The 27,500-nt window shown below is 44.4% G+C and overlaps 1 protein-coding gene across 1 annotated transcript in view; it reads left to right on the top strand.

The window, feature by feature from the left end:
• Positions 1-27,500, top strand: part of LOC109910292 (glutamate receptor 3) — a 241,687-nt gene that overhangs the window by 65,384 nt on the left and 148,803 nt on the right. Inside the window, exon 3 of the mRNA XM_031797265.1 lies at positions 4,011-4,250. Coding sequence (XP_031653125.1) covers positions 4,011-4,250 — 240 coding nt within the window. The remainder of the gene's footprint in view (positions 1-4,010; positions 4,251-27,500) is intronic.

The raw sequence follows: 27,500 nt of genomic DNA, 5'->3' as shown, positions 1-27,500 counted from the left end.
AACTAAATGCTTGTGTTCCCAGATTCAGCAGTGCAGTAATACCTAACTAAATGCTTGTGTTCCCAGATTCAGCAGTGCAGTAATACCTAACTAAATGCTTGTGTTCCCAGATTCAGCAGTGCAGTAATATCTAAAAATACAAACCAATACACGCAAATCTTAAAAATCAAAATGTAGGAATTTATATGTATTGTCAGAGTCTGGAATATAAATATATATGTATAGGACGGTGTGTATAGACAGTATGGACAGTAGATGAATGGAAAAGGTGTGTACAGCAGTAGTTACAAAGTGATTTGCGAAAGTATTCACCCCTCTTGTCATTTTTCCTATTTAGTTGCCTTACAACCTGGAATTAAAATAGAGTTTTGTCATTTGATATACACGACATGCCTACAACTTTAAAGATACAAAATATTTTTTGGGGGAAACAAACAAGAAATAAGACAAAAAAACTGGAAACTTGAGTGTGCATAACTATTCACCCCCAAAGTCAATACCTTGTAGAGCCACCTTTTGCAGCAATTACAGCTGTAAGTCTCTTGAGGTATGTCTCTATAAGCTTGGCACATCTAGCCACTGGGATTTTTGCCCATTCTTCAGGGCAAAACTGCTCCAGCTCCTTCAAGTTGGATGGGTTCCACTGGTGTACAGGAATCTTTAAGTCAAACCACAGATTCTCAATTGGATTGAGGTCTGGGCTTTGACTAGGCCATTCCAAGACATTTAAATGTTTCCCCTTAAACCACTCGAGTGTTGCTTTAGCAGTATGCTTAGGGTCATTGTCCCTGTCTCAAATCTCTGGAAGAATGAAACAGGTTTCCCTCAATAATTCCCTGTATTTAGCACCATCCATTATTCCTTCAATTCTGACCAGTTTCCCAGTCCCTGCCGATGAAAAACATCCCCACAGCATGATGCTGCTTCACTGTCGGGATGGTATTCTCTTCAGGGTTCTCCTTGGTCTCTTTGATGCCTCTCTGATTAATGACCTCCTTGTCTGGTCCATGAGTTTTGGTGGGCAGCCCTCTCTTGGCAGGTTTGTTGTGGTGCCATATTCTTTCCATTTTTTATAATGATTAAATGGTGCTACATGGGATGTTCAAATGATTAAATGGGATGTTCAAAGTTTCTGATATTTTTTTTGAACCCAACCCTGATCTGTACTTCTCCACAACTTTGTCCCTGACCTGTTTGGAGAGCTCCTTGGTCTTCATGATGCTGCTTTCTTGGTGGTGCCCCTTGCTTAGTGGTGTTGCAGACTCTGGGGCCTTTCAGAACAGGTGTGTGTATATATACTGAGATCATGTGACAGATCATGTGACACTTAGATTGCACACAGGTGGATTTTATTTAACTAATTATGTGACTACTGAAGGTAATTGGTTGCACCAGATCTTATTTAGGGGCTTCATAGCAAAGGGGGTGAATACATATTCACACATCACTTTTCCGTTTTTTACTTTATAATTTTTTTAGAAACAAGTAATTTTTTGTCATTTCATTTCACCAATTTGGACTATTTTGTGTATGTCCATTACATGACATCCAAATAAAAATTAATTTAAATTACAGGTTGTAATGTAACAAAATAGGAAAAACACCAAGGGGGGTGAATATTTTTGCAAGGCACTGTACAGGATGAACCATGACTAGAATAACAGTATATACATATGAAGTGGGTAAACAGTATGTAAACATTATTAAAGTGACCAGTGTTCAACGACTATGTCTATAGGGCAGCAGTCTCTAAAGTGCAGGGTTGAGTACCGGGTGGTAGCCGGCTAGTAACTGTGACTAAGTTCAGGGCAGGGTACTGACCAGCTAGTGATGATTATTTAACAGCCTGATGGCCTGGAGATTCAAGCTGTTTTTCAGTCACTCAGTCCATGCTGTACAGTCTCCGACCTTCTAGATGGTAGCAGGTTGAACAGGCCTTGGCTCGGGTGCTTGAAGTTCTTGATGATCATCTTGGCCTTCCTGTGACACCAGTTGCTGTAGATGTCCGGCAGGGCAGGCAGTGTGCCTGTGATGTGATTGGCTGACGGCACCACCCTCTGGTGCATGCTTAGATATGCAGAGTAATTAACATGTTTTTTTTACGTGGAATCATGCATAATGATTTTGGCTCTAGATTTGCAGGAAAAAGTAGTTTCAGGTGTTTGAAAAATGCAGAATTCTCCAACATCTGAATAGGAGGCCCAGCGCCCACAGGACCATCCCCCAGCAATCCCCATGTACTTTGTGCCTCTCCTCAGATTTTTGGGGTGTATGACGCCCCTGTGTGAGACATCAGGCACGGTACATTCTAGCTGATGTGTTCTAATACCACCAATGGTCAACATGACATTAAAACAGCAGACGTGATTGGATGTATCATTCCAGAGGCTTGGAAACGTTAGGAACCCTTGATTAGCTAATCAGACGGTATGATTTGTCAATCGTAACACTTGATCAGCTAATCAGACGGTATGATTTGTCAATCGCAACACGTGGAAAGCCAATCTCTTTCAAGTGTGATTAACAGTGGTAGAGTTGTGTATATCATATACAACACACCCTTAACAGCATTGAAATAAATGTGATGTGTCTGGTTGTCAGGGATACAGTATTTGACATCAGCTCAGATGTCTTTCTATGTCTGCTACGTTAGGTTAGCCTGCTGCATGTTTCTTCACTAAACCTTCACCAAATACTATTTGAAACTATTTCAAATACTTGTTCTGGGTTTGATTGAGCTTGCCTGATGTCAAATCAAATCAAATCAAATCTTATTTGTCACATACACATGGTTAGCAGATGTTAATGCGAGTGTAGCGAAATGCTTGTGCTTCTAGTTCCGACAATGCAGTAATAACCAATGAGTAATCTAGCTAACAATTCCAAAACTACTACCTTATACACATACGTGTAAAGGGATAAAGAATATGTACATAAAGATATATGAATGAGTGATGGTACAGAGCGGCATAGGCAAGATACAGTAGATGATATCGAGTACAGTATATACATATAAGATGAGTATGTAAACAAAGTGGCATAGTTTAAAGTGGCTAGTGATACATGTATTACATAAAGATGCAGTAGATGATATAGAGTACAGTATATACGTAGACATATGAGATAAATAATGTAGGGTATGTAAACATTATATTAAGTAGCATTGTTTAATGTGGCTAGTGATAAAAAAAAGTTATTTAGTCTGTCTGGGAGCAAGACATCCTGGTCCGTGACTGGGCTGGTTTTCTTTTTGTAATCCGTGATTGACTGTAGACCCTGCCACATACCTCTTGTGTCTGAGCCGTTGAATTGCGATTCTACTTTGTCTCTATACTGACGCTTAGCTTGTTTGATTGCCTTGCGGAGGGAATAGCTACACTGTTTGTATTTGGTCATGTTTCTGGTCACCTTGCCCTGATTAAAAGCAGTGGTTCCCACTTTCAGTTTCACGCGAATGCTGCCATCAATCCATGTAGTGGAAACAATAGAATAGTAGAATAGTCAATAGCACAAGTCCCTGGTCTGTTCTTGACTAAACTGGATGGGTCCTAATCCCAAATGATACCCTATTCCCTTTGTAGTGCACTACTTTTGTCCAGAGCCCTATTCCCTTTGTAGTGCACTACTTTTGTCCAGAGCCCTATGAGCCCTGGTCAAAAGTATTGTCATTTGCGACATTGCCTGGGTCTTTATTGCTGCCAGATTCTGAGGTCTCACCAGAGAACATGACAGATCTACAAATAAATGCAAGTGTTTTCCCCAGCTGAATAAATGTCATCCTATGCAAATAGGCTCCCTGATAAAGAGTTATGCTGGTCTTATGGCAACATCTCATTCCACAAATTGGCTGTTATAGATTTGATCTGCAGTGTAGCTACCAAGAAAATTTGAATTTTCAAACACTTGACATATGTGTGGGTGTGTGTCTGATCTTGTTTTCTCTCTCAAGCATCCTAACGCTTCCCTCCCTCCCTCTCTCCCTCTCTCCCTCTCTCTCCCTCTCTCTCCAGTCTGCTCTCAGTTCTCCCGAGGGGTCTATGCCATCTTCGGCTTCTACGATAAAAAGTCCATGAACACCCTGACGTCATTCTGTGGTGCCCTGCACACCTCCTTCGTCACGCCCAGTTACCCCACCGACAACGAGGTGCAGTTTGTCATCCAGATGAGACCTGCACTGCGTGGGGCCGTCCTCAGCCTGCTGTCACACTACAAGTGGCAGAAGTTTGTTTACCTCTACGACACCGACAGAGGTAGGTGCCATGCCATCACAGGCCTTGAGATAGTTCAGGGTGTGAGGTAAACACACAGACAGAGCTAGGTGCTATTGAAGTACTTCTTGAGTTCATCAACATTGATCATATTCACGGGCAAAATGACAAAGTAGATATTGCTATATAATATAACATGCAACACAGACAGCGGTAGGTAAGGTTTAGCAGGTTGGTTCTACCATAGACCTTGACTTGGTTTAGTTGAGGGTGCACTTGAAACAGTTGACAGCATCAACATTGATAATATCCATGGCCAAAATGCCAAACTATGCATGACCTAAACCCCAGGTGCAGTGTGCTGGAACATTATCCCCTAGTTGAAACAAGGAAGTGGGAGAACATTCTAGAAGCACTGTGAAATGTAATCTACAGGCCATTCACAACCCCCATCTACTTTTAAACTGGAAGAAATGTATTTCATTGTAACTAAGCTGTGGGTGCAGAATGTCATTGTAACTAAGCTGTGGGTGCAGAATGTCATTGTAACTAAGCTGTGGGTGCAGAATGTCATTGTAACTAAGCTGTGGGTGCAGAATGTCATTGTAACTAAGCTGTGGGTGCAGTATGTCATTGTAGCTAAGTTGTGGGTGCAGTATGTCATTGTAACTAAGCTGTGGGTGCAGAATGTCATTGTAACTAAGCTGTGGGTGCAGAATGTCATTGTAACTAAGCTGTGGGTGCAGAATGTCATTGTAACTAAGTTGTGGGTGCAGAATGTCATTGTAACTAAGCTGTGGGTGCAGAGTGTCATTGTAACTAAGCTGTGGGTGCAGTATGTCATTGTAACTAAGCTGTGGGTGCAGAATGTCATTGTAACTAAGTTGTGGGTGCAGAATGTCATTGTAACTAAGCTGTGGGTGCAGAGTGTCATTGTAACTAAGCTGTGGGTGCAGTATGTCATTGTAACTAAGTTGTGGGTGCAGTATGTCATTGTAACTAAGCTGTGGGTGCAGAGTGTCATTGTAACTAAGCTGTGGGTGCAGTATGTCATTGTAACTAAGCTGTGGGTGCAGTATTTCATTGCAACTAAGTTGTGGGTGCAGTATGGCATTGTAACTAAGCTGTGGGTGCAGTATGTCATTGTAACTAAGCTGTGGGTGCAGAATGTCATTGTAACTAAGCTGTGGGTGCAGTATTTCATTGCAACTAAGTTGTGGGTGCAGTATGTCATTGTAACTAAGCTGTGGGTGCAGAGTGTCATTGTAACTAAGCTGTGGGTGCAGAATGTCATTGTAACTAAGCTGTGGGTGCAGTATTTCATTGTAACTAAGTTGTGGGTGCAGTATGTCATTGTAACTAAACTGTGGGTGCAGAGTGTCATTGTAACTAAGCTGTGGGTGCAGAATGTCATTGTAACTAAGCTGTGGGTGCAGAATGTCATTGTAACTAAGCTGTGGGTGCAGTATTTCATTGTAACTAAGTTGTGGGTGCAGTATGTCATTGTAACTAAGCTGTGGGTGCAGAGTGTCATTGTAACTAAGCTGTGGGTGCAGAATGTCATTGTAACTAAGCTGTGGGTGCAGAATGTCATTGTAACTAAGCTGTGGGTGCAGTATTTAATTGTAACTAAGTTGTGGGTGCAGTATGTCATTGTAACTAAGTTGTGGGTGCAGTATGTCATTGTAACCAAGCTGTGGGTGCAGAGTGTCATTGTAACTAAGCTGTGGGTGCAGTATGTCATTGTAACTAAGCTGTGGGTGCAGAGTGTCATTGTAACTAAGCTGTGGGTGCAGTATGTCATTGTAAGTAAGCTGTGGGTGCAGTATTTAATTGTAACTAAGCTTTGGGGGGTAATGTGTTGGGTAATCTCTGTTTAATCACAGTGCTGTTTTTTGTTTCTCAGCGTACATTAGGTGTACTGCTACAGCTGTAGCTGCAGCCAGGCATATATTTCAGCATGGAAAGTACAGGCTATAGTATAGTATAGCCTATAGTGTATATATAGTACAGCCTTTAGGGGATATTTATTTGTATTAATTAAGAGTTATTAACGGTTCTTTAGATGTTAGGAGTGTGTGTGTGTGTGTGTGCTTGTCTTTGAGTGTGCCTGTGTGTGTTGTGACTATGGTGACAATATACCGGGATGTAGCCAGAGTTTGGTGTAGTGATGTGGGGTGTAGTGATGTGGGGTGTAGTGATGTGGGGTGTAGTTTGGTGTAGTGATGTGGGGTGTAGTGATGTGGGGTGTAGTGATGTGGGGTGTAGTGATGTGGGGTGTAGTGATGTGGGGTGTAGTGATGTGGGGTGTAGTGATGTGGGGTGTAGTGATGTGGGGTGTAGTGATGTGGGGTGTAGTGATGTGGGGTGTAGTTTGGTGTAGTGATGTGGGGTGTAGTGATGTGGGGTGTAGTGATGTGGGGTGTAGTGATGTGGGGTGTAGTGATGTGGGGTGTAGTGATGTGGGGTGTAGTGATGTGGGGTGTAGTTTGGTGTAGTGATGTGGGGTGTAGTTTGGTGTAGTGATGTGGGGTGTAGTGATGTGGGGTGTAGTGATGTTGGGTGTAGTGATGTGGGGTGTAGTGATGTGGGGTGTAGTGATGTGGGGTGTAGTGATGTGGGGTGTAGTTTGGTGTAGTGATGTGGGGTGTAGTGATGTGGGGTGTAGTGATGTGGGGTGTAGTGATGTGGGGTGTAGTGATGTGGGGTGTAGTGATGTGGGGTGTAGTGATGTGGGGTGTAGTGATGTGGGGGTGTAGTGATGTGGGGTGTAGTTTGGTGTAGTGATGTGGGGTGTAGTTTGGTGTAGTGATGTGGGGTGTAGTGATGTGGGGTGTAGTGATGTGGGATGTAGTGATGTGGGGTGTAGTGATGTGGGGTGTAGTGATGTGGGGTGTAGTGATGTGGGGTGTAGTGATGTGGGGTGTAGTGATGTGGGGTGTAGTGATGTGGGATGTAGTGATGTGGGGTGTAGTGATGTGGGGTGTAGTGATGTGGGGTGTAGTGATGAGGGGTGTAGTTTGGTGTAGTGATGTGGGGTGTAGTGATGTGGGGTGTAGTGATGTGGGGTGTAGTGATGTGGGGTGTAGTGATGTGGGGTGTAGTGATGTGGGGTATAGTGATGTGGGGTGTAGTGATGTGGGGTGTAGTTTGGTGTAGTGATGTGGGGTGTAGTGATGTGGGGTGTAGTGATGTGGGGTGTAGTTTGTCATTCTTGGTCTGTAATATTATAGTGAAGAAGTAGCAGGATGTGTATTCTCTCCTCTAGACAGTAGCAGGATGTGTATTCTCTCCTCTAGATAGTAGCAGGATGTGTATTCTCTCCTCTAGACAGTAGCAGGATGTGTATTCTCTCCTCTAGATAGTAGCAGGATGTGTATTCTCTCCTCTAGAATGTAGCAAGATGTGTATTCTCTCCTCTAGATAGTAGCAGGATGTGTATTCTCTCCTCTAGACAGTAGCAGGATGTGTATTCTCTCCTCTAGATAGTAGCAGGATGTGTATTCTCTCCTCTAGACAGTAGCAGGATGTGTATTATCTCCTCTAGACAGTAGCAGGATGTGTATTCTCTCCTCTAGACAGTAGCAGGATGTGTATTCCTTCTAGACAGTAGCAGGATGTGTATTCCTTCTAGACAGTAGCAGGATGTGTATTCCTTCTAGACAGTAGCAGGATGTGTATTCCTTCTAGACAGTAGCAGGATGTGTATTCCTTCTAGACAGTAGCAGGATGTGTATTCTCTCCTCTAGACAGTAGCAGGATGTGCATTCCTTCTAGACAGTAGCAGGATGTGTATTCTCTCCTCTAGACAGTAGCAGGATGTGCATTCCTTCTAGACAGTAGCAGGATGTGTATTCTCTCCTCTAGATAGTAGCAGGATGTGTATTCTCTCCTCTAGACAGTAGCAGGATGTGTATTCTCTCCTCTAGATAGTAGAAGGATGTGTATTCTCTCCTCTAGACAGTAGCAGGATGTGTATTCTCTCCTCTAGATAGTAGCAGGATGTGTATTCTCTCCTCTAGATAGTAGCAGGATGTGTATTCTCTCCTCTAGACAGTAGCAGGATGTGTATTCTCTCCTCTAGACAGTAGCAGGATGTGTATTCTCTCCTCTAGATAGTAGCAGGATGTGTATTCTCTCCTCTAGACATTAGCAGGATGTGTATTCTCTCCTCTAGACAGTAGCAGGATGTGTATTCTCTCCTCTAGACAGTAGCAGGATGTGTATTCCTTCTAGACAGTAGCAGGATGTGTATTCCTTCTAGACAGTAGCAGGATGTGTATTCCTTCTAGACAGTAGCAGGATGTGTATTCTCTCCTCTAGACAGTAGCAGGATGTGCATTCCTTCTAGACAGTAGCAGGATGTGTATTCCTTCTAGACAGTAGCAGGATGTGTATTCTCTCCTCTAGACAGTAGCAGGATGTGCATTCCTTCTAGACAGTAGCAGGATGTGTATTCCTTCTAGACAGTAGCAGGATGTGTATTCTCTCCTCTAGACAGTAGCAGGATGTGCATTCCTTCTAGACAGTAGCAGGATGTGTATTCCTTCTAGACAGTAGCAGGATGTGTATTCCTTCTAGACAGTAGCAGGATGTGTATTCTCTCCTCTAGACTGTAGCAGGATGTGCATTCCTTCTAGACAGTAGCAGGATGTGTATTCTCTCCTCTAGACAGTAGCAGGATGTGTATTCTCTCCTCTAGACAGTAGCAGGATGTGTATTCTCTCCTCTAGACAGTAGCAGGATGTGCATTCCTTCTAGACAGTAGCAGGATGTGTATTCCTTCTAGACAGTAGCAGGATGTGTATTCTCTCCTCTAGACAGTAGCAGGATGTGCATTCCTTCTAGACAGTAGCAGGATGTGTATTCCTTCTAGACAGTAGCAGGATGTGTATTCTCTCCTCTAGACAGTAGCAGGATGTGCATTCCTTCTAGACAGTAGCAGGATGTGTCTTCCTTCTAGACAGTAGCAGGATGTGTATTCCTTCTAGACAGTAGCAGGATGTGTATTCCTTCTAGACAGTAGCAGGATGTGTATTCCGTCTAGACAGTAACAGGATGTGCATTCCTTCTAGACAGTAGCAGGATGTGTATTCTCTCCTCTAGACAGTAGCAGGATGTGCATTCCTTCTAGACAGTAGCAGGATGTGTATTCTCTCCTCTAGATAGTAGCAGGATGTGTATTCTCTCCTCTAGACAGTAGCAGGATGTGTATTCTCTCCTCTAGATAGTAGCAGGATGTGTATTCTCTCCTCTAGACAGTAGCAAGATGTGTATTCTCTCCTCTAGATAGTAGCAGGATGTGTATTCTCTCCTCTAGACAGTAGCAGGATGTGTATTCTCTCCTCTAGATAGTAGCAGGATGTGTATTCTCTCCTCTAGACAGTAGCAGGATGTGTATTATCTCCTCTAGACAGTAGCAGGATGTGTATTCTCTCCTCTAGACAGTAGCAGGATGTGTATTCCTTCTAGACAGTAGCAGGATGTGTATTCCTTCTAGACAGTAGCAGGATGTGTATTCCTTCTAGACAGTAGCAGGATGTGTATTCCTTCTAGACAGTAGCAGGATGTGTATTCCTTCTAGACAGTAGCAGGATGTGTATTCTCTCCTCTAGACAGTAGCAGGATGTGCATTCCTTCTAGACAGTAGCAGGATGTGTATTCTCTCCTCTAGACAGTAGCAGGATGTGCATTCCTTCTAGACAGTAGCAGGATGTGTATTCTCTCCTCTAGATAGTAGCAGGATGTGTATTCTCTCCTCTAGACAGTAGCAGGATGTGTATTCTCTCCTCTAGATAGTAGAAGGATGTGTATTCTCTCCTCTAGACAGTAGCAGGATGTGTATTCTCTCCTCTAGATAGTAGCAGGATGTGTATTCTCTCCTCTAGATAGTAGCAGGATGTGTATTCTCTCCTCTAGACAGTAGCAGGATGTGTATTCTCTCCTCTAGACAGTAGCAGGATGTGTATTCTCTCCTCTAGATAGTAGCAGGATGTGTATTCTCTCCTCTAGACATTAGCAGGATGTGTATTCTCTCCTCTAGACAGTAGCAGGATGTGTATTCTCTCCTCTAGACAGTAGCAGGATGTGTATTCCTTCTAGACAGTAGCAGGATGTGTATTCCTTCTAGACAGTAGCAGGATGTGTATTCCTTCTAGACAGTAGCAGGATGTGTATTCTCTCCTCTAGACAGTAGCAGGATGTGCATTCCTTCTAGACAGTAGCAGGATGTGTATTCCTTCTAGACAGTAGCAGGATGTGTATTCTCTCCTCTAGACAGTAGCAGGATGTGCATTCCTTCTAGACAGTAGCAGGATGTGTATTCCTTCTAGACAGTAGCAGGATGTGTATTCTCTCCTCTAGACAGTAGCAGGATGTGCATTCCTTCTAGACAGTAGCAGGATGTGTATTCCTTCTAGACAGTAGCAGGATGTGTATTCCTTCTAGACAGTAGCAGGATGTGTATTCTCTCCTCTAGACTGTAGCAGGATGTGCATTCCTTCTAGACAGTAGCAGGATGTGTATTCTCTCCTCTAGACAGTAGCAGGATGTGTATTCTCTCCTCTAGACAGTAGCAGGATGTGTATTCTCTCCTCTAGACAGTAGCAGGATGTGCATTCCTTCTAGACAGTAGCAGGATGTGTATTCCTTCTAGACAGTAGCAGGATGTGTATTCTCTCCTCTAGACAGTAGCAGGATGTGCATTCCTTCTAGACAGTAGCAGGATGTGTATTCCTTCTAGACAGTAGCAGGATGTGTATTCTCTCCTCTAGACAGTAGCAGGATGTGCATTCCTTCTAGACAGTAGCAGGATGTGTCTTCCTTCTAGACAGTAGCAGGATGTGTATTCCTTCTAGACAGTAGCAGGATGTGTATTCCTTCTAGACAGTAGCAGGATGTGTATTCCGTCTAGACAGTAACAGGATGTGCATTCCTTCTAGACAGTAGCAGGATGTGTATTCTCTCCTCTAGACAGTAGCAGGATGTGCATTCCTTCTAGACAGTAGCAGGATGTGTATTCTCTCCTCTAGACAGTAGCAGGATGTGCATTCCTTCTAGACAGTAGCAGGATGTGTATTCTCTCCTCTAGACAGTAGCAGGATGTGCATTCCTTCTAGACAGTAGCAGGATGTGTATTCCTTCTAGACAGTAGCAGGATGTGTATTCTCTCCTCTAGACAGTAGCAGGATGTGCATTCCTTCTAGACAGTAGCAGGATGTGTATTCTCTCCTCTAGACAGTAGCAGGATGTGTATTCTCTCCTCTAGACAGTAGCAGTATGTGTATTCTCTCCTCTAGACAGTAGCAGGATGTGCATTCCTTCTAGACAGTAGCAGGATGTGTATTCTCTCCTCTAGACAGTAGCAGGATGTGCATTCCTTCTAGACAGTAGCAGGATGTGTATTCCTTCTAGACAGTAGCAGGATGTGTATTCTCTCCTCTAGACAGTAGCAGGATGTGCATTCCTTCTAGACAGTAGCAGGATGTGTATTCCTTCTAGACAGTAGCAGGATGTGTATTCCTTCTAGACAGTAGCAGGATGTGTATTCCTTCTAGACAGTAGCAGGATGTGTATTCCTTCTAGACAGTAGCAGGATGTGCATTCCTTCTAGACAGTAGCAGGATGTGCATTCCTTCTAGACAGTAGCAGGATGTGTATTCCTTCTAGACAGTAGCAGGATGTGTATTCCTTCTAGACAGTAGCAGGATGTGCATTCCTTCTAGACAGTAGCAGGATGTGCATTCCTTCTAGACAGTAGCAGGATGTGTATTCCCTCTAGACAGTAGCAGGATGTATATTCCCTCCTCTAGACAGTAGCAGGATGTGTATTCCCTCTAGACAGTAGCAGGATGTGTATTCCTTCTAGACAGTAGCAGGATGTGTATTCCCTCTAGACAGTAGCAGGATGTGTATTCCTTCTAGACAGTAGCAGAATGTGTATTCCCTCTAGACAGTAGCAGGATGTGTATTCCTTCTAGACAGTAGCAGGATGTGTATTCCTTCTAGACAGTAGCAGGATGTGTATTCTCTCCTCTAGACAGTAGCAGGATGTGCATTCCTTCTAGACAGTAGCAGGATGTGTATTCTCTCCTCTAGACAGTAGCAGGATGTGTATTCTCTCCTCTAGACAGTAGCAGGATGTGTATTCTCTCCTCTAGACAGTAGCAGGATGTGCATTCCTTCTAGGCAGTAGCAGGATGTGTATTCTCTCCTCTAGACAGTAGCAGGATGTGTATTCTCTCCTCTAGACAGTAGCAGGATGTGTATTCTCTCCTCTAGACAGTAGCAGGATGTGCATTCCTTCTAGACAGTAGCAGGATGTGTATTCTCTCCTCTAGACAGTAGCAGGATGTGCATTCCTTCTAGACAGTAGCAGGATGTGTATTCCTTCTAGACAGTAGCAGGATGTGTATTCTCTCCTCTAGACAGTAGCAGGATGTGCATTCCTTCTAGACAGTAGCAGGATGTGTATTCCTTCTAGACAGTAGCAGGATGTGTATTCCTTCTAGACAGTAGCAGGATGTGTATTCCTTCTAGACAGTAGCAGGATGTGTATTCCTTCTAGACAGTAGCAGGATGTGCATTCCTTCTAGACAGTAGCAGGATGTGCATTCCTTCTAGACAGTAGCAGGATGTGTATTCCTTCTAGACAGTAGCAGGATGTGTATTCCTTCTAGACAGTAGCAGGATGTGCATTCCTTCTAGACAGTAGCAGGATGTGCATTCCTTCTAGACAGTAGCAGGATGTGTATTCCCTCTAGACAGTAGCAGGATGTATATTCCCTCCTCTAGACAGTAGCAGGATGTGTATTCCCTCTAGACAGTAGCAGGATGTGTATTCCTTCTAGACAGTAGCAGGATGTGTATTCCCTCTAGACAGTAGCAGGATGTGTATTCCTTCTAGACAGTAGCAGGATGTGTATTCCCTCTAGACAGTAGCAGGATGTGTATTCCTTCTAGACAGTAGCAGGATGTGTATTCCTTCTAGACAGTAGCAGGATGTGTATTCTCTCCTCTAGACAGTAGCAGGATGTGCATTCCTTCTAGACAGTAGCAGGATGTGTATTCTCTCCTCTAGACAGTAGCAGGATGTGTATTCCTTCTAGACAGTAGCAGGATGTGTATTCCTTCTAGACAGTAGCAGGATGTGTATTCCTTCTAGACAGTAGCAGGATGTGTATTCCTTCTAGACAGTAGCAGGATGTGTATTCCTTCTAGACAGTAGCAGGATGTGTATTCTCTCCTCTAGACAGTAGCAGGATGTGCATTCCTTCTAGACAGTAGCAGGATGTGTATTCTCTCCTCTAGACAGTAGCAGGATGTGCATTCCTTCTAGACAGTAGCAGGATGTGTATTATCTCCTCTAGATAGTAGCAGGATGTGTATTCTCTCCTCTAGACAGTAGCAGGATGTGTATTCTCTCCTCTAGATAGTAGAAGGATGTGTATTCTCTCCTCTAGACAGTAGCAGGATGTGTATTCTCTCCTCTAGATAGTAGCAGGATGTGTATTCTCTCCTCTAGATAGTAGCAGGATGTGTATTCTCTCCTCTAGACAGTAGCAGGATGTGTATTCTCTCCTCTAGACAGTAGCAGGATGTGTATTCTCTCCTCTAGATAGTAGCAGGATGTGTATTCTCTCCTCTAGACATTAGCAGGATGTGTATTCTCTCCTCTAGACAGTAGCAGGATGTGTATTCTCTCCTCTAGACAGTAGCAGGATGTGTATTCCTTCTAGACAGTAGCAGGATGTGTATTCCTTCTAGACAGTAGCAGGATGTGTATTCCTTCTAGACAGTAGCAGGATGTGTATTCTCTCCTCTAGACAGTAGCAGGATGTGCATTCCTTCTAGACAGTAGCAGGATGTGTATTCCTTCTAGACAGTAGCAGGATGTGTATTCTCTCCTCTAGACAGTAGCAGGATGTGCATTCCTTCTAGACAGTAGCAGGATGTGTATTCCTTCTAGACAGTAGCAGGATGTGTATTCTCTCCTCTAGACAGTAGCAGGATGTGCATTCCTTCTAGACAGTAGCAGGATGTGTATTCCTTCTAGACAGTAGCAGGATGTGTATTCCTTCTAGACAGTAGCAGATGTGTATTCTCTCCTCTAGACTGTAGCAGGATGTGCATTCCTTCTAGACAGTAGCAGGATGTGTATTCTCTCCTCTAGACAGTAGCAGGATGTGTATTCTCTCCTCTAGACAGTAGCAGGATGTGTATTCTCTCCTCTAGACAGTAGCAGGATGTGCATTCCTTCTAGACAGTAGCAGGATGTGTATTCCTTCTAGACAGTAGCAGGATGTGTATTCTCTCCTCTAGACAGTAGCAGGATGTGCATTCCTTCTAGACAGTAGCAGGATGTGTATTCCTTCTAGACAGTAGCAGGATGTGTATTCTCTCCTCTAGACAGTAGCAGGATGTGCATTCCTTCTAGACAGTAGCAGGATGTGTCTTCCTTCTAGACAGTAGCAGGATGTGTATTCCTTCTAGACAGTAGCAGGATGTGTATTCCTTCTAGACAGTAGCAGGATGTGTATTCCGTCTAGACAGTAACAGGATGTGCATTCCTTCTAGACAGTAGCAGGATGTGTATTCTCTCCTCTAGACAGTAGCAGGATGTGCATTCCTTCTAGACAGTAGCAGGATGTGTATTCTCTCCTCTAGACAGTAGCAGGATGTGCATTCCTTCTAGACAGTAGCAGGATGTGTATTCTCTCCTCTAGACAGTAGCAGGATGTGCATTCCTTCTAGACAGTAGCAGGATGTGTATTCCTTCTAGACAGTAGCAGGATGTGTATTCTCTCCTCTAGACAGTAGCAGGATGTGCATTCCTTCTAGACAGTAGCAGGATGTGTATTCTCTCCTCTAGACAGTAGCAGGATGTGTATTCTCTCCTCTAGACAGTAGCAGTATGTGTATTCTCTCCTCTAGACAGTAGCAGGATGTGCATTCCTTCTAGACAGTAGCAGGATGTGTATTCTCTCCTCTAGACAGTAGCAGGATGTGCATTCCTTCTAGACAGTAGCAGGATGTGTATTCCTTCTAGACAGTAGCAGGATGTGTATTCTCTCCTCTAGACAGTAGCAGGATGTGCATTCCTTCTAGACAGTAGCAGGATGTGTATTCCTTCTAGACAGTAGCAGGATGTGTATTCCTTCTAGACAGTAGCAGGATGTGTATTCCTTCTAGACAGTAGCAGGATGTGTATTCCTTCTAGACAGTAGCAGGATGTGCATTCCTTCTAGACAGTAGCAGGATGTGCATTCCTTCTAGACAGTAGCAGGATGTGTATTCCTTCTAGACAGTAGCAGGATGTGTATTCCTTCTAGACAGTAGCAGGATGTGCATTCCTTCTAGACAGTAGCAGGATGTGCATTCCTTCTAGACAGTAGCAGGATGTGTATTCCCTCTAGACAGTAGCAGGATGTATATTCCCTCCTCTAGACAGTAGCAGGATGTGTATTCCCTCTAGACAGTAGCAGGATGTGTATTCCTTCTAGACAGTAGCAGGATGTGTATTCCCTCTAGACAGTAGCAGGATGTGTATTCCTTCTAGACAGTAGCAGAATGTGTATTCCCTCTAGACAGTAGCAGGATGTGTATTCCTTCTAGACAGTAGCAGGATGTGTATTCCTTCTAGACAGTAGCAGGATGTGTATTCTCTCCTCTAGACAGTAGCAGGATGTGCATTCCTTCTAGACAGTAGCAGGATGTGTATTCTCTCCTCTAGACAGTAGCAGGATGTGTATTCTCTCCTCTAGACAGTAGCAGGATGTGTATTCTCTCCTCTAGACAGTAGCAGGATGTGCATTCCTTCTAGGCAGTAGCAGGATGTGTATTCTCTCCTCTAGACAGTAGCAGGATGTGTATTCTCTCCTCTAGACAGTAGCAGGATGTGTATTCTCTCCTCTAGACAGTAGCAGGATGTGCATTCCTTCTAGACAGTAGCAGGATGTGTATTCTCTCCTCTAGACAGTAGCAGGATGTGCATTCCTTCTAGACAGTAGCAGGATGTGTATTCCTTCTAGACAGTAGCAGGATGTGTATTCTCTCCTCTAGACAGTAGCAGGATGTGCATTCCTTCTAGACAGTAGCAGGATGTGTATTCCTTCTAGACAGTAGCAGGATGTGTATTCCTTCTAGACAGTAGCAGGATGTGTATTCCTTCTAGACAGTAGCAGGATGTGTATTCCTTCTAGACAGTAGCAGGATGTGCATTCCTTCTAGACAGTAGCAGGATGTGCATTCCTTCTAGACAGTAGCAGGATGTGTATTCCTTCTAGACAGTAGCAGGATGTGTATTCCTTCTAGACAGTAGCAGGATGTGCATTCCTTCTAGACAGTAGCAGGATGTGCATTCCTTCTAGACAGTAGCAGGATGTGTATTCCCTCTAGACAGTAGCAGGATGTATATTCCCTCCTCTAGACAGTAGCAGGATGTGTATTCCCTCTAGACAGTAGCAGGATGTGTATTCCTTCTAGACAGTAGCAGGATGTGTATTCCCTCTAGACAGTAGCAGGATGTGTATTCCTTCTAGACAGTAGCAGGATGTGTATTCCCTCTAGACAGTAGCAGGATGTGTATTCCTTCTAGACAGTAGCAGGATGTGTATTCCTTCTAGACAGTAGCAGGATGTGTATTCTCTCCTCTAGACAGTAGCAGGATGTGCATTCCTTCTAGACAGTAGCAGGATGTGTATTCTCTCCTCTAGACAGTAGCAGGATGTGTATTCTCTCCTCTAGACAGTAGCAGGATGTGTATTCTCTCCTCTAGACAGTAGCAGGATGTGCATTCCTTCTAGACAGTAGCAGGATGTGTATTCTCTCCTCTAGACAGTAGCAGGATGTGCATTCCTTCTAGACAGTAGCAGGATGTGTATTCCTTCTAGACAGTAGCAGGATGTGTATTCTCTCCTCTAGACAGTAGCAGGATGTGCATTCCTTCTAGACAGTAGCAGGATGTGTATTCCTTCTAGACAGTAGCAGGATGTGTATTCCTTCTAGACAGTAGCAGGATGTGTATTCCTTCTAGACAGTAGCAGGATGTGTATTCCTTCTAGACAGTAGCAGGATGTGCATTCCTTCTAGACAGGAGCAGGATGTGCATTCCTTCTAGACAGTAGCAGGATGTGCATTCCTTCTAGACAGTAGCAGGATGTGTATTCCTTCTAGACAGTAGCAGGATGTGCATTCCTTCTAGACAGTAGCAGGATGTGCATTCCTTCTAGACAGTAGCAGGATGTGCATTCCTTCTAGACAGTAGCAGGATGTGCATTCCTTCTAGACAGTAGCAGGATGTGCATTCCTTCTAGACAGTAGCAGGATGTGTATTCCTTCTAGACAGTAGCAGGATGTGCATTCCTTCTAGACAGTAGCAGGATGTGCATTCCTTCTAGACAGTAGCAGGATGTGCATTCCTTCTAGACAGTAGCAGGATGTGCATTCCTTCTAGACAGTAGCAGGATGTGCATTCCTTCTAGACAGTAGCAGGATGTGTATTCCTTCTAGACAGTAGCAGGATGTGTATTCCTTCTAGACAGTAGCAGGATGTGCATTCCTTCTAGACAGTAGCAGGATGTGCATTCCCTCTAGACAGTAGCAGGATGTATATTCCCTCCTCTAGACAGTAGCAGGATGTGTATTCCCTCTAGACAGTAGCAGGATGTGTATTCCTTCTAGACAGTAGCAGGATGTGTATTCCCTATAGACAGTAGCAGGATGTGTATTCCTTCTAGACAGTAGCAGGATGTGTATTCCCTCTAGACAGTAGCAGGATGTGTATTCCTTCTAGACAGTAGCAGGATGTGTGTTCCCTCCTCTAGACAGTAGCAGGATGTGCATTCCTTCTAGACAGTAGCAGGATGTGCATTCCTTCTAGACAGTAGCAGGATGTGCATTCCTTCTAGACAGTAGCAGGATGTGTATTCCCTCTAGACAGTAGCAGGATGTGTATTCCTTCTAGACAGTAGCAGGATGTGTATTCCTTCTAGACAGTAGCAGGATGTGTATTCTCTCCTCTAGACAGTAGCAGGATGTGCATTCCTTCTAGACAGTAGCAGGATGTGTATTCTCTCCTCTAGACAGTAGCAGGATGTGTATTCTCTCCTCTAGACAGTAGCAGGATGTGTATTCTCTCCTCTAGACAGTAGCAGGATGTGCATTCCTTCTAGACAGTAGCAGGATGTGTATTCTCTCCTCTAGACAGTAGCAGGATGTGCATTCCTTCTAGACAGTAGCAGGATGTGTATTCCTTCTAGACAGTAGCAGGATGTGTATTCTCTCCTCTAGACAGTAGCAGGATGTGCATTCCTTCTAGACAGTAGCAGGATGTGCATTCCTTCTAGACAGTAGCAGGATGTGTATTCCTTCTAGACAGTAGCAGGATGTGTATTCCTTCTAGACAGTAGCAGGATGTGCATTCCTTCTAGACAGTAGCAGGATGTGCATTCCTTCTAGACAGTAGCAGGATGTGTATTCCCTCTAGACAGTAGCAGGATGTATATTCCCTCCTCTAGACAGTAGCAGGATGTGTATTCCCTCTAGACAGTAGCAGGATGTGTATTCCTTCTAGACAGTAGCAGGATGTGTATTCCCTCTAGACAGTAGCAGGATGTGTATTCCTTCTAGACAGTAGCAGGATGTGTATTCCCTCTAGACAGTAGCAGGATGTGTATTCCTTCTAGACAGTAGCAGGATGTGTATTCCTTCTAGACAGTAGCAGGATGTGTATTCTCTCCTCTAGACAGTAGCAGGATGTGCATTCCTTCTAGACAGTAGCAGGATGTGTATTCTCTCCTCTAGACAGTAGCAGGATGTGTATTCTCTCCTCTAGACAGTAGCAGGATGTGTATTCTCTCCTCTAGACAGTAGCAGGATGTGCATTCCTTCTAGACAGTAGCAGGATGTGTATTCTCTCCTCTAGACAGTAGCAGGATGTGCATTCCTTCTAGACAGTAGCAGGATGTGTATTCCTTCTAGACAGTAGCAGGATGTGTATTCCTTCTAGACAGTAGCAGGATGTGTATTCCTTCTAGACAGTAGCAGGATGTGTATTCCTTCTAGACAGTAGCAGGATGTGTATTCCTTCTAGACAGTAGCAGGATGTGCATTCCTTCTAGACAGTAGCAGGATGTGCATTCCTTCTAGACAGTAGCAGGATGTGCATTCCTTCTAGACAGTAGCAGGATGTGTATTCCTTCTAGACAGTAGCAGGATGTGCATTCCTTCTAGACAGTAGCAGGATGTGCATTCCTTCTAGACAGTAGCAGGATGTGCATTCCTTCTAGACAGTAGCAGGATGTGCATTCCTTCTAGACAGTAGCAGATGTGCATTCCTTCTAGACAGTAGCAGGATGTGTATTCCTTCTAGACAGTAGCAGGATGTGCATTCCTTCTAGACAGTAGCAGGATGTGCATTCCTTCTAGACAGTAGCAGGATGTGCATTCCTTCTAGACAGTAGCAGGATGTGCATTCCTTCTAGACAGTAGCAGGATGTGCATTCCTTCTAGACAGTAGCAGGATGTGTATTCCTTCTAGACAGTAGCAGGATGTGTATTCCTTCTAGACAGTAGCAGGATGTGCATTCCGTCTAGACAGTAGCAGGATGTGCATTCCTTCTAGACAGTAGCAGGATGTGTATTCCCTCTAGACAGTAGCAGGATGTATATTCCCTCCTCTAGACAGTAGCAGGATGTGTATTCCCTCTAGACAGTAGCAGGATGTGTATTCCTTCTAGACAGTAGCAGGATGTGTATTCCCTATAGACAGTAGCAGGATGTGTATTCCTTCTAGACAGTAGCAGGATGTGTATTCCTCTAGACAGTAGCAGGATGTGTATTCCTTCTAGACAGTAGCAGGATGTGTGTTCCCTCCTCTAGACAGTAGCAGGATGTGCATTCCTTCTAGACAGTAGCAGGATGTGCATTCCTTCTAGACAGTAGCAGGATGTGTATTCCCTCTAGACAGTAGCAGGATGTGTATTCCCTCTAGACAGTAGCAGGATGTGTATTCCCTCTAGACAGTAGCAGGATGTGTATTTCCTCTAGACAGTAGCAGGATGTGTATTCTCTCTAGACAGTAACAGGATGTGTATTCCCTCCTCTAGATAGTAGCAGGATGTGTATTCCCTCCTCTAGACCGTAGCAGGATGTGTATTCTCTCCTCTAGACAGTAGCAGGATGTGTATTCCCTCTAGACAGTAGCAGGATGTGTATTCCCTCTAGACAGTAGCAGGATGTTTATTCCCTCTAGACAGTAGCAGGATGTGTATTCCCTCTAGACAGTAGCAGGATGTGTATTCCCTCTAGACAGTAGCAGGATGTGTATTCTCTCTAGACAGTAGCAGGATGTGTATTCCCTCCTCTAGACAGTAGCAGGATGTGTATTCCCTCCTCTAGACAGTAGCAGGATGTGTATTCTCTCCTCTAGACAGTAGCAGGATGTGCATTCCTTCTAGACAGTAGCAGGATGTGTATTCCCTCTAGACAGTAGCAGGATGTATATTCCCTCATCTAGACAGTATCAGGATGTGTATTCCCTCTAGACAGTAGCAGGATGTGTATTCCTTCTAGACAGTAGCAGGATGTGTGTTCCCTCCTCTAGACAGTAGCAGGATGTGCATTCCTTCTAGACAGTAGCAGGATGTGCATTCCTTCTAGACATTAGCAGGATGTGTATTCCTTCTAGACAGTAGCAGGATGTGTATTCCTTCTAGACAGTAGCAGGATGTGCATTCCTTCTAGACAGTAGCAGGATGTGCATTCCTTCTAGACAGTAGCAGGATGTGTATTCCTTCTAGACAGTAGCAGGATGTGCATTCCTTCTAGACAGTAGCAGGATGTGCATTCCTTCTAGACAGTAGCAGGATGTGCATTCCTTCTAGACAGTAGCAGGATGTGCATTCCTTCTAGACAGTAGCAGGATGTGCATTCCTTCTAGACAGTAGCAGGATGTGTATTCCTTCTAGACAGTAGCAGGATGTGTATTCCTTCTAGACAGTAGCAGGATGTGCATTCCGTCTAGACAGTAGCAGGATGTGCATTCCTTCTAGACAGTAGCAGGATGTGTATTCCCTCTAGACAGTAGCAGGATGTATATTCCCTCCTCTAGACAGTAGCAGGATGTGTATTCCCTCTAGACAGTAGCAGGATGTGTATTCCTTCTAGACAGTAGCAGGATGTGTATTCCCTATAGACAGTAGCAGGATGTGTATTCCTTCTAGACAGTAGCAGGATGTGTATTCCCTCTAGACAGTAGCAGGATGTGTATTCCTTCTAGACAGTAGCAGGATGTGTGTTCCCTCCTCTAGACAGTAGCAGGATGTGCATTCCTTCTAGACAGTAGCAGGATGTGCATTCCTTCTAGACAGTAGCAGGATGTGTATTCCCTCTAGACAGTAGCAGGATGTGTATTCCCTCTAGACAGTAGCAGGATGTGTATTCCCTCTAGACAGTAGCAGGATGTGTATTTCCTCTAGACAGTAGCAGGATGTGTATTCTCTCTAGACAGTAACAGGATGTGTATTCCCTCCTCTAGATAGTAGCAGGATGTGTATTCCCTCCTCTAGACCGTAGCAGGATGTGTATTCTCTCCTCTAGACAGTAGCAGGATGTGTATTCCCTCTAGACAGTAGCAGGATGTGTATTCCCTCTAGACAGTAGCAGGATGTTTATTCCCTCTAGACAGTAGCAGGATGTGTATTCCCTCTAGACAGTAGCAGGATGTGTATTCCCTCTAGACAGTAGCAGGATGTGTATTCTCTCTAGACAGTAGCAGGATGTGTATTCCCTCCTCTAGACAGTAGCAGGATGTGTATTCCCTCCTCTAGACAGTAGCAGGATGTGTATTCTCTCCTCTAGACAGTAGCAGGATGTGCATTCCTTCTAGACAGTAGCAGGATGTGTATTCCCTCTAGACAGTAGCAGGATGTATATTCCCTCATCTAGACAGTATCAGGATGTGTATTCCCTCTAGACAGTAGCAGGATGTGTATTCCTTCTAGACAGTAGCAGGATGTGTGTTCCCTCCTCTAGACAGTAGCAGGATGTGCATTCCTTCTAGACAGTAGCAGGATGTGCATTCCTTCTAGACATTAGCAGGATGTGTATTCCTTCTAGACAGTAGCAGGATGTGTATTCCTTCTAGACAGTAGCAGGATGTGCATTCCTTCTAGACAGTAGCAGGATGTGCATTCCTTCTAGACAGTAGCAGGATGTGTATTCCCTCTAGACAGTAGCAGGATGTATATTCCCTCCTCTAGACAGTAGCAGGATGTGTATTCCTTCTAGACAGTAGCAGGATGTGTATTCCTTCTAGACAGTAGCAGGATGTGCATTCCCTCTAGACAGTAGCAGGATGTGCATTCCTTCTAGACAGTAGCAGGACGTGTATTCCCTCCTCTAGACAGTAGCAGGATGTGTATTCCTTCTAGACAGTAGCAGGATGTGCATTCCTTCTAGACAGTAGCAGGATGTGTATTCCTTCTAGACAGTAGCAGGATGTGCATTCCTTCTAGACAGTAGCAGGATGTGCATTCCTTCTAGACAGTAGCAGGATGTGCATTCCTTCTAGACAGTAGCAGGATGTGCATTCCTTCTAGACAGTAGCAGGATGTGTATTCTCTCCTCTAGACAGTAGCAGGATGTGTATTCTCTCCTCTAGACAGTAGCAGGATGTGTATTCTCTCCTCTAGACAGTAGCAGGATGTGCATTCCTTCTAGACAGTAGCAGGATGTGTATTCTCTCCTCTAGACAGTAGCAGGATGTGCATTCCTTCTAGACAGTAGCAGGATGTGTATTCCTTCTAGACAGTAGCAGGATGTGTATTCTCTCCTCTAGACAGTAGCAGGATGTGCATTCCTTCTAGACAGTAGCAGGATGTGCATTCCTTCTAGACAGTAGCAGGATGTGTATTCCTTCTAGACAGTAGCAGGATGTGTATTCCTTCTAGACAGTAGCAGGATGTGCATTCCTTCTAGACAGTAGCAGGATGTGCATTCCTTCTAGACAGTAGCAGGATGTGTATTCCCTCTAGACAGTAGCAGGATGTATATTCCCTCCTCTAGACAGTAGCAGGATGTGTATTCCCTCTAGACAGTAGCAGGATGTGTATTCCTTCTAGACAGTAGCAGGATGTGTATTCCCTCTAGACAGTAGCAGGATGTGTATTCCTTCTAGACAGTAGCAGGATGTGTATTCCCTCTAGACAGTAGCAGGATGTGTATTCCTTCTAGACAGTAGCAGGATGTGTATTCCTTCTAGACAGTAGCAGGATGTGTATTCTCTCCTCTAGACAGTAGCAGGATGTGCATTCCTTCTAGACAGTAGCAGGATGTGTATTCTCTCCTCTAGACAGTAGCAGGATGTGTATTCTCTCCTCTAGACAGTAGCAGGATGTGTATTCTCTCCTCTAGACAGTAGCAGGATGTGCATTCCTTCTAGACAGTAGCAGGATGTGTATTCTCTCCTCTAGACAGTAGCAGGATGTGCATTCCTTCTAGACAGTAGCAGGATGTGTATTCCTTCTAGACAGTAGCAGGATGTGTATTCCTTCTAGACAGTAGCAGGATGTGTATTCCTTCTAGACAGTAGCAGGATGTGTATTCCTTCTAGACAGTAGCAGGATGTGTATTCCTTCTAGACAGTAGCAGGATGTGCATTCCTTCTAGACAGTAGCAGGATGTGCATTCCTTCTAGACAGTAGCAGGATGTGCATTCCTTCTAGACAGTAGCAGGATGTGTATTCCTTCTAGACAGTAGCAGGATGTGCATTCCTTCTAGACAGTAGCAGGATGTGCATTCCTTCTAGACAGTAGCAGGATGTGCATTCCTTCTAGACAGTAGCAGGATGTGCATTCCTTCTAGACAGTAGCAGGATGTGCATTCCTTCTAGACAGTAGCAGGATGTGTATTCCTTCTAGACAGTAGCAGGATGTGCATTCCTTCTAGACAGTAGCAGGATGTGCATTCCTTCTAGACAGTAGCATGATGTGCATTCCTTCTAGACAGTAGCAGGATGTGCATTCCTTCTAGACAGTAGCAGGATGTGCATTCCTTCTAGACAGTAGCAGGATGTGTATTCCTTCTAGACAGTAGCAGGATGTGTATTCCTTCTAGACAGTAGCAGGATGTGCATTCCGTCTAGACAGTAGCAGGATGTGCATTCCTTCTAGACAGTAGCAGGATGTGTATTCCCTCTAGACAGTAGCAGGATGTATATTCCCTCCTCTAGACAGTAGCAGGATGTGTATTCCCTCTAGACAGTAGCAGGATGTGTATTCCTTCTAGACAGTAGCAGGATGTGTATTCCCTATAGACAGTAGCAGGATGTGTATTCCTTCTAGACAGTAGCAGGATGTGTATTCCCTCTAGACAGTAGCAGGATGTGTATTCCTTCTAGACAGTAGCAGGATGTGTGTTCCCTCCTCTAGACAGTAGCAGGATGTGCATTCCTTCTAGACAGTAGCAGGATGTGCATTCCTTCTAGACAGTAGCAGGATGTGTATTCCCTCTAGACAGTAGCAGGATGTGTATTCCCTCTAGACAGTAGCAGGATGTGTATTCCCTCTAGACAGTAGCAGGATGTGTATTTCCTCTAGACAGTAGCAGGATGTGTATTCTCTCTAGACAGTAACAGGATGTGTATTCCCTCCTCTAGATAGTAGCAGGATGTGTATTCCCTCCTCTAGACCGTAGCAGGATGTGTATTCTCTCCTCTAGACAGTAGCAGGATGTGTATTCCCTCTAGACAGTAGCAGGATGTGTATTCCCTCTAGACAGTAGCAGGATGTTTATTCCCTCTAGACAGTAGCAGGATGTGTATTCCCTCTAGACAGTAGCAGGATGTGTATTCCCTCTAGACAGTAGCAGGATGTGTATTCTCTCTAGACAGTAGCAGGATGTGTATTCCCTCCTCTAGACAGTAGCAGGATGTGTATTCCCTCCTCTAGACAGTAGCAGGATGTGTATTCTCTCCTCTAGACAGTAGCAGGATGTGCATTCCTTCTAGACAGTAGCAGGATGTGTATTCCCTCTAGACAGTAGCAGGATGTATATTCCCTCATCTAGACAGTATCAGGATGTGTATTCCCTCTAGACAGTAGCAGGATGTGTATTCCTTCTAGACAGTAGCAGGATGTGTGTTCCCTCCTCTAGACAGTAGCAGGATGTGCATTCCTTCTAGACAGTAGCAGGATGTGCATTCCTTCTAGACATTAGCAGGATGTGTATTCCTTCTAGACAGTAGCAGGATGTGTATTCCTTCTAGACAGTAGCAGGATGTGCATTCCTTCTAGACAGTAGCAGGATGTGCATTCCTTCTAGACAGTAGCAGGATGTGTATTCCTTCTAGACAGTAGCAGGATGTGCATTCCTTCTAGACAGTAGCAGGATGTGCATTCCTTCTAGACAGTAGCAGGATGTGCATTCCTTCTAGACAGTAGCAGGATGTGCATTCCTTCTAGACAGTAGCAGGATGTGCATTCCTTCTAGACAGTAGCAGGATGTGTATTCCTTCTAGACAGTAGCAGGATGTGTATTCCTTCTAGACAGTAGCAGGATGTGCATTCCGTCTAGACAGTAGCAGGATGTGCATTCCTTCTAGACAGTAGCAGGATGTGTATTCCCTCTAGACAGTAGCAGGATGTATATTCCCTCCTCTAGACAGTAGCAGGATGTGTATTCCCTCTAGACAGTAGCAGGATGTGTATTCCTTCTAGACAGTAGCAGGATGTGTATTCCCTATAGACAGTAGCAGGATGTGTATTCCTTCTAGACAGTAGCAGGATGTGTATTCCCTCTAGACAGTAGCAGGATGTGTATTCCTTCTAGACAGTAGCAGGATGTGTGTTCCCTCCTCTAGACAGTAGCAGGATGTGCATTCCTTCTAGACAGTAGCAGGATGTGCATTCCTTCTAGACAGTAGCAGGATGTGTATTCCCTCTAGACAGTAGCAGGATGTGTATTCCCTCTAGACAGTAGCAGGATGTGTATTCCCTCTAGACAGTAGCAGGATGTGTATTTCCTCTAGACAGTAGCAGGATGTGTATTCTCTCTAGACAGTAACAGGATGTGTATTCCCTCCTCTAGATAGTAGCAGGATGTGTATTCCCTCCTCTAGACCGTAGCAGGATGTGTATTCTCTCCTCTAGACAGTAGCAGGATGTGTATTCCCTCTAGACAGTAGCAGGATGTGTATTCCCTCTAGACAGTAGCAGGATGTTTATTCCCTCTAGACAGTAGCAGGATGTGTATTCCCTCTAGACAGTAGCAGGATGTGTATTCCCTCTAGACAGTAGCAGGATGTGTATTCTCTCTAGACAGTAGCAGGATGTGTATTCCCTCCTCTAGACAGTAGCAGGATGTGTATTCCCTCCTCTAGACAGTAGCAGGATGTGTATTCTCTCCTCTAGACAGTAGCAGGATGTGCATTCCTTCTAGACAGTAGCAGGATGTGTATTCCCTCTAGACAGTAGCAGGATGTATATTCCCTCATCTAGACAGTATCAGGATGTGTATTCCCTCTAGACAGTAGCAGGATGTGTATTCCTTCTAGACAGTAGCAGGATGTGTGTTCCCTCCTCTAGACAGTAGCAGGATGTGCATTCCTTCTAGACAGTAGCAGGATGTGCATTCCTTCTAGACATTAGCAGGATGTGTATTCCTTCTAGACAGTAGCAGGATGTGTATTCCTTCTAGACAGTAGCAGGATGTGCATTCCTTCTAGACAGTAGCAGGATGTGCATTCCTTCTAGACAGTAGCAGGATGTGTATTCCCTCTAGACAGTAGCAGGATGTATATTCCCTCCTCTAGACAGTAGCAGGATGTGTATTCCTTCTAGACAGTAGCAGGATGTGTATTCCTTCTAGACAGTAGCAGGATGTGCATTCCCTCTAGACAGTAGCAGGATGTGCATTCCTTCTAGACAGTAGCAGGACGTGTATTCCCTCCTCTAGACAGTAGCAGGATGTGTATTCCTTCTAGACAGTAGCAGGATGTGCATTCCTTCTAGACAGTAGCAGGATGTGTATTCCTTCTAGACAGTAGCAGGATGTGCATTCCTTCTAGACAGTAGCAGGATGTGCATTCCTTCTAGACAGTAGCAGGATGTGCATTCCTTCTAGACATTAGCAGGATGTGCATTCCTTCTAGACAGTAGCAGGATGTGTATTCCTTCTAGACAGTAGCAGGATGTGCATTCCTTCTAGACAGTAGCAGGATGTGCATTCCTTCTAGACAGTAGCAGGATGTGCATTCCTTCTAGACAGTAGCAGGATGTGCATTCCTTCTAGAC

The sequence above is a fragment of the Oncorhynchus kisutch genome, linkage group LG19, assembly GCF_002021735.2.
Source record: "Oncorhynchus kisutch isolate 150728-3 linkage group LG19, Okis_V2, whole genome shotgun sequence".
Taxonomy (NCBI): domain Eukaryota; kingdom Metazoa; phylum Chordata; class Actinopteri; order Salmoniformes; family Salmonidae; genus Oncorhynchus; species Oncorhynchus kisutch.
Note: the sequence above shows the minus strand (reverse complement) of the source record. Positions and strands in the feature narration are given on the sequence as shown.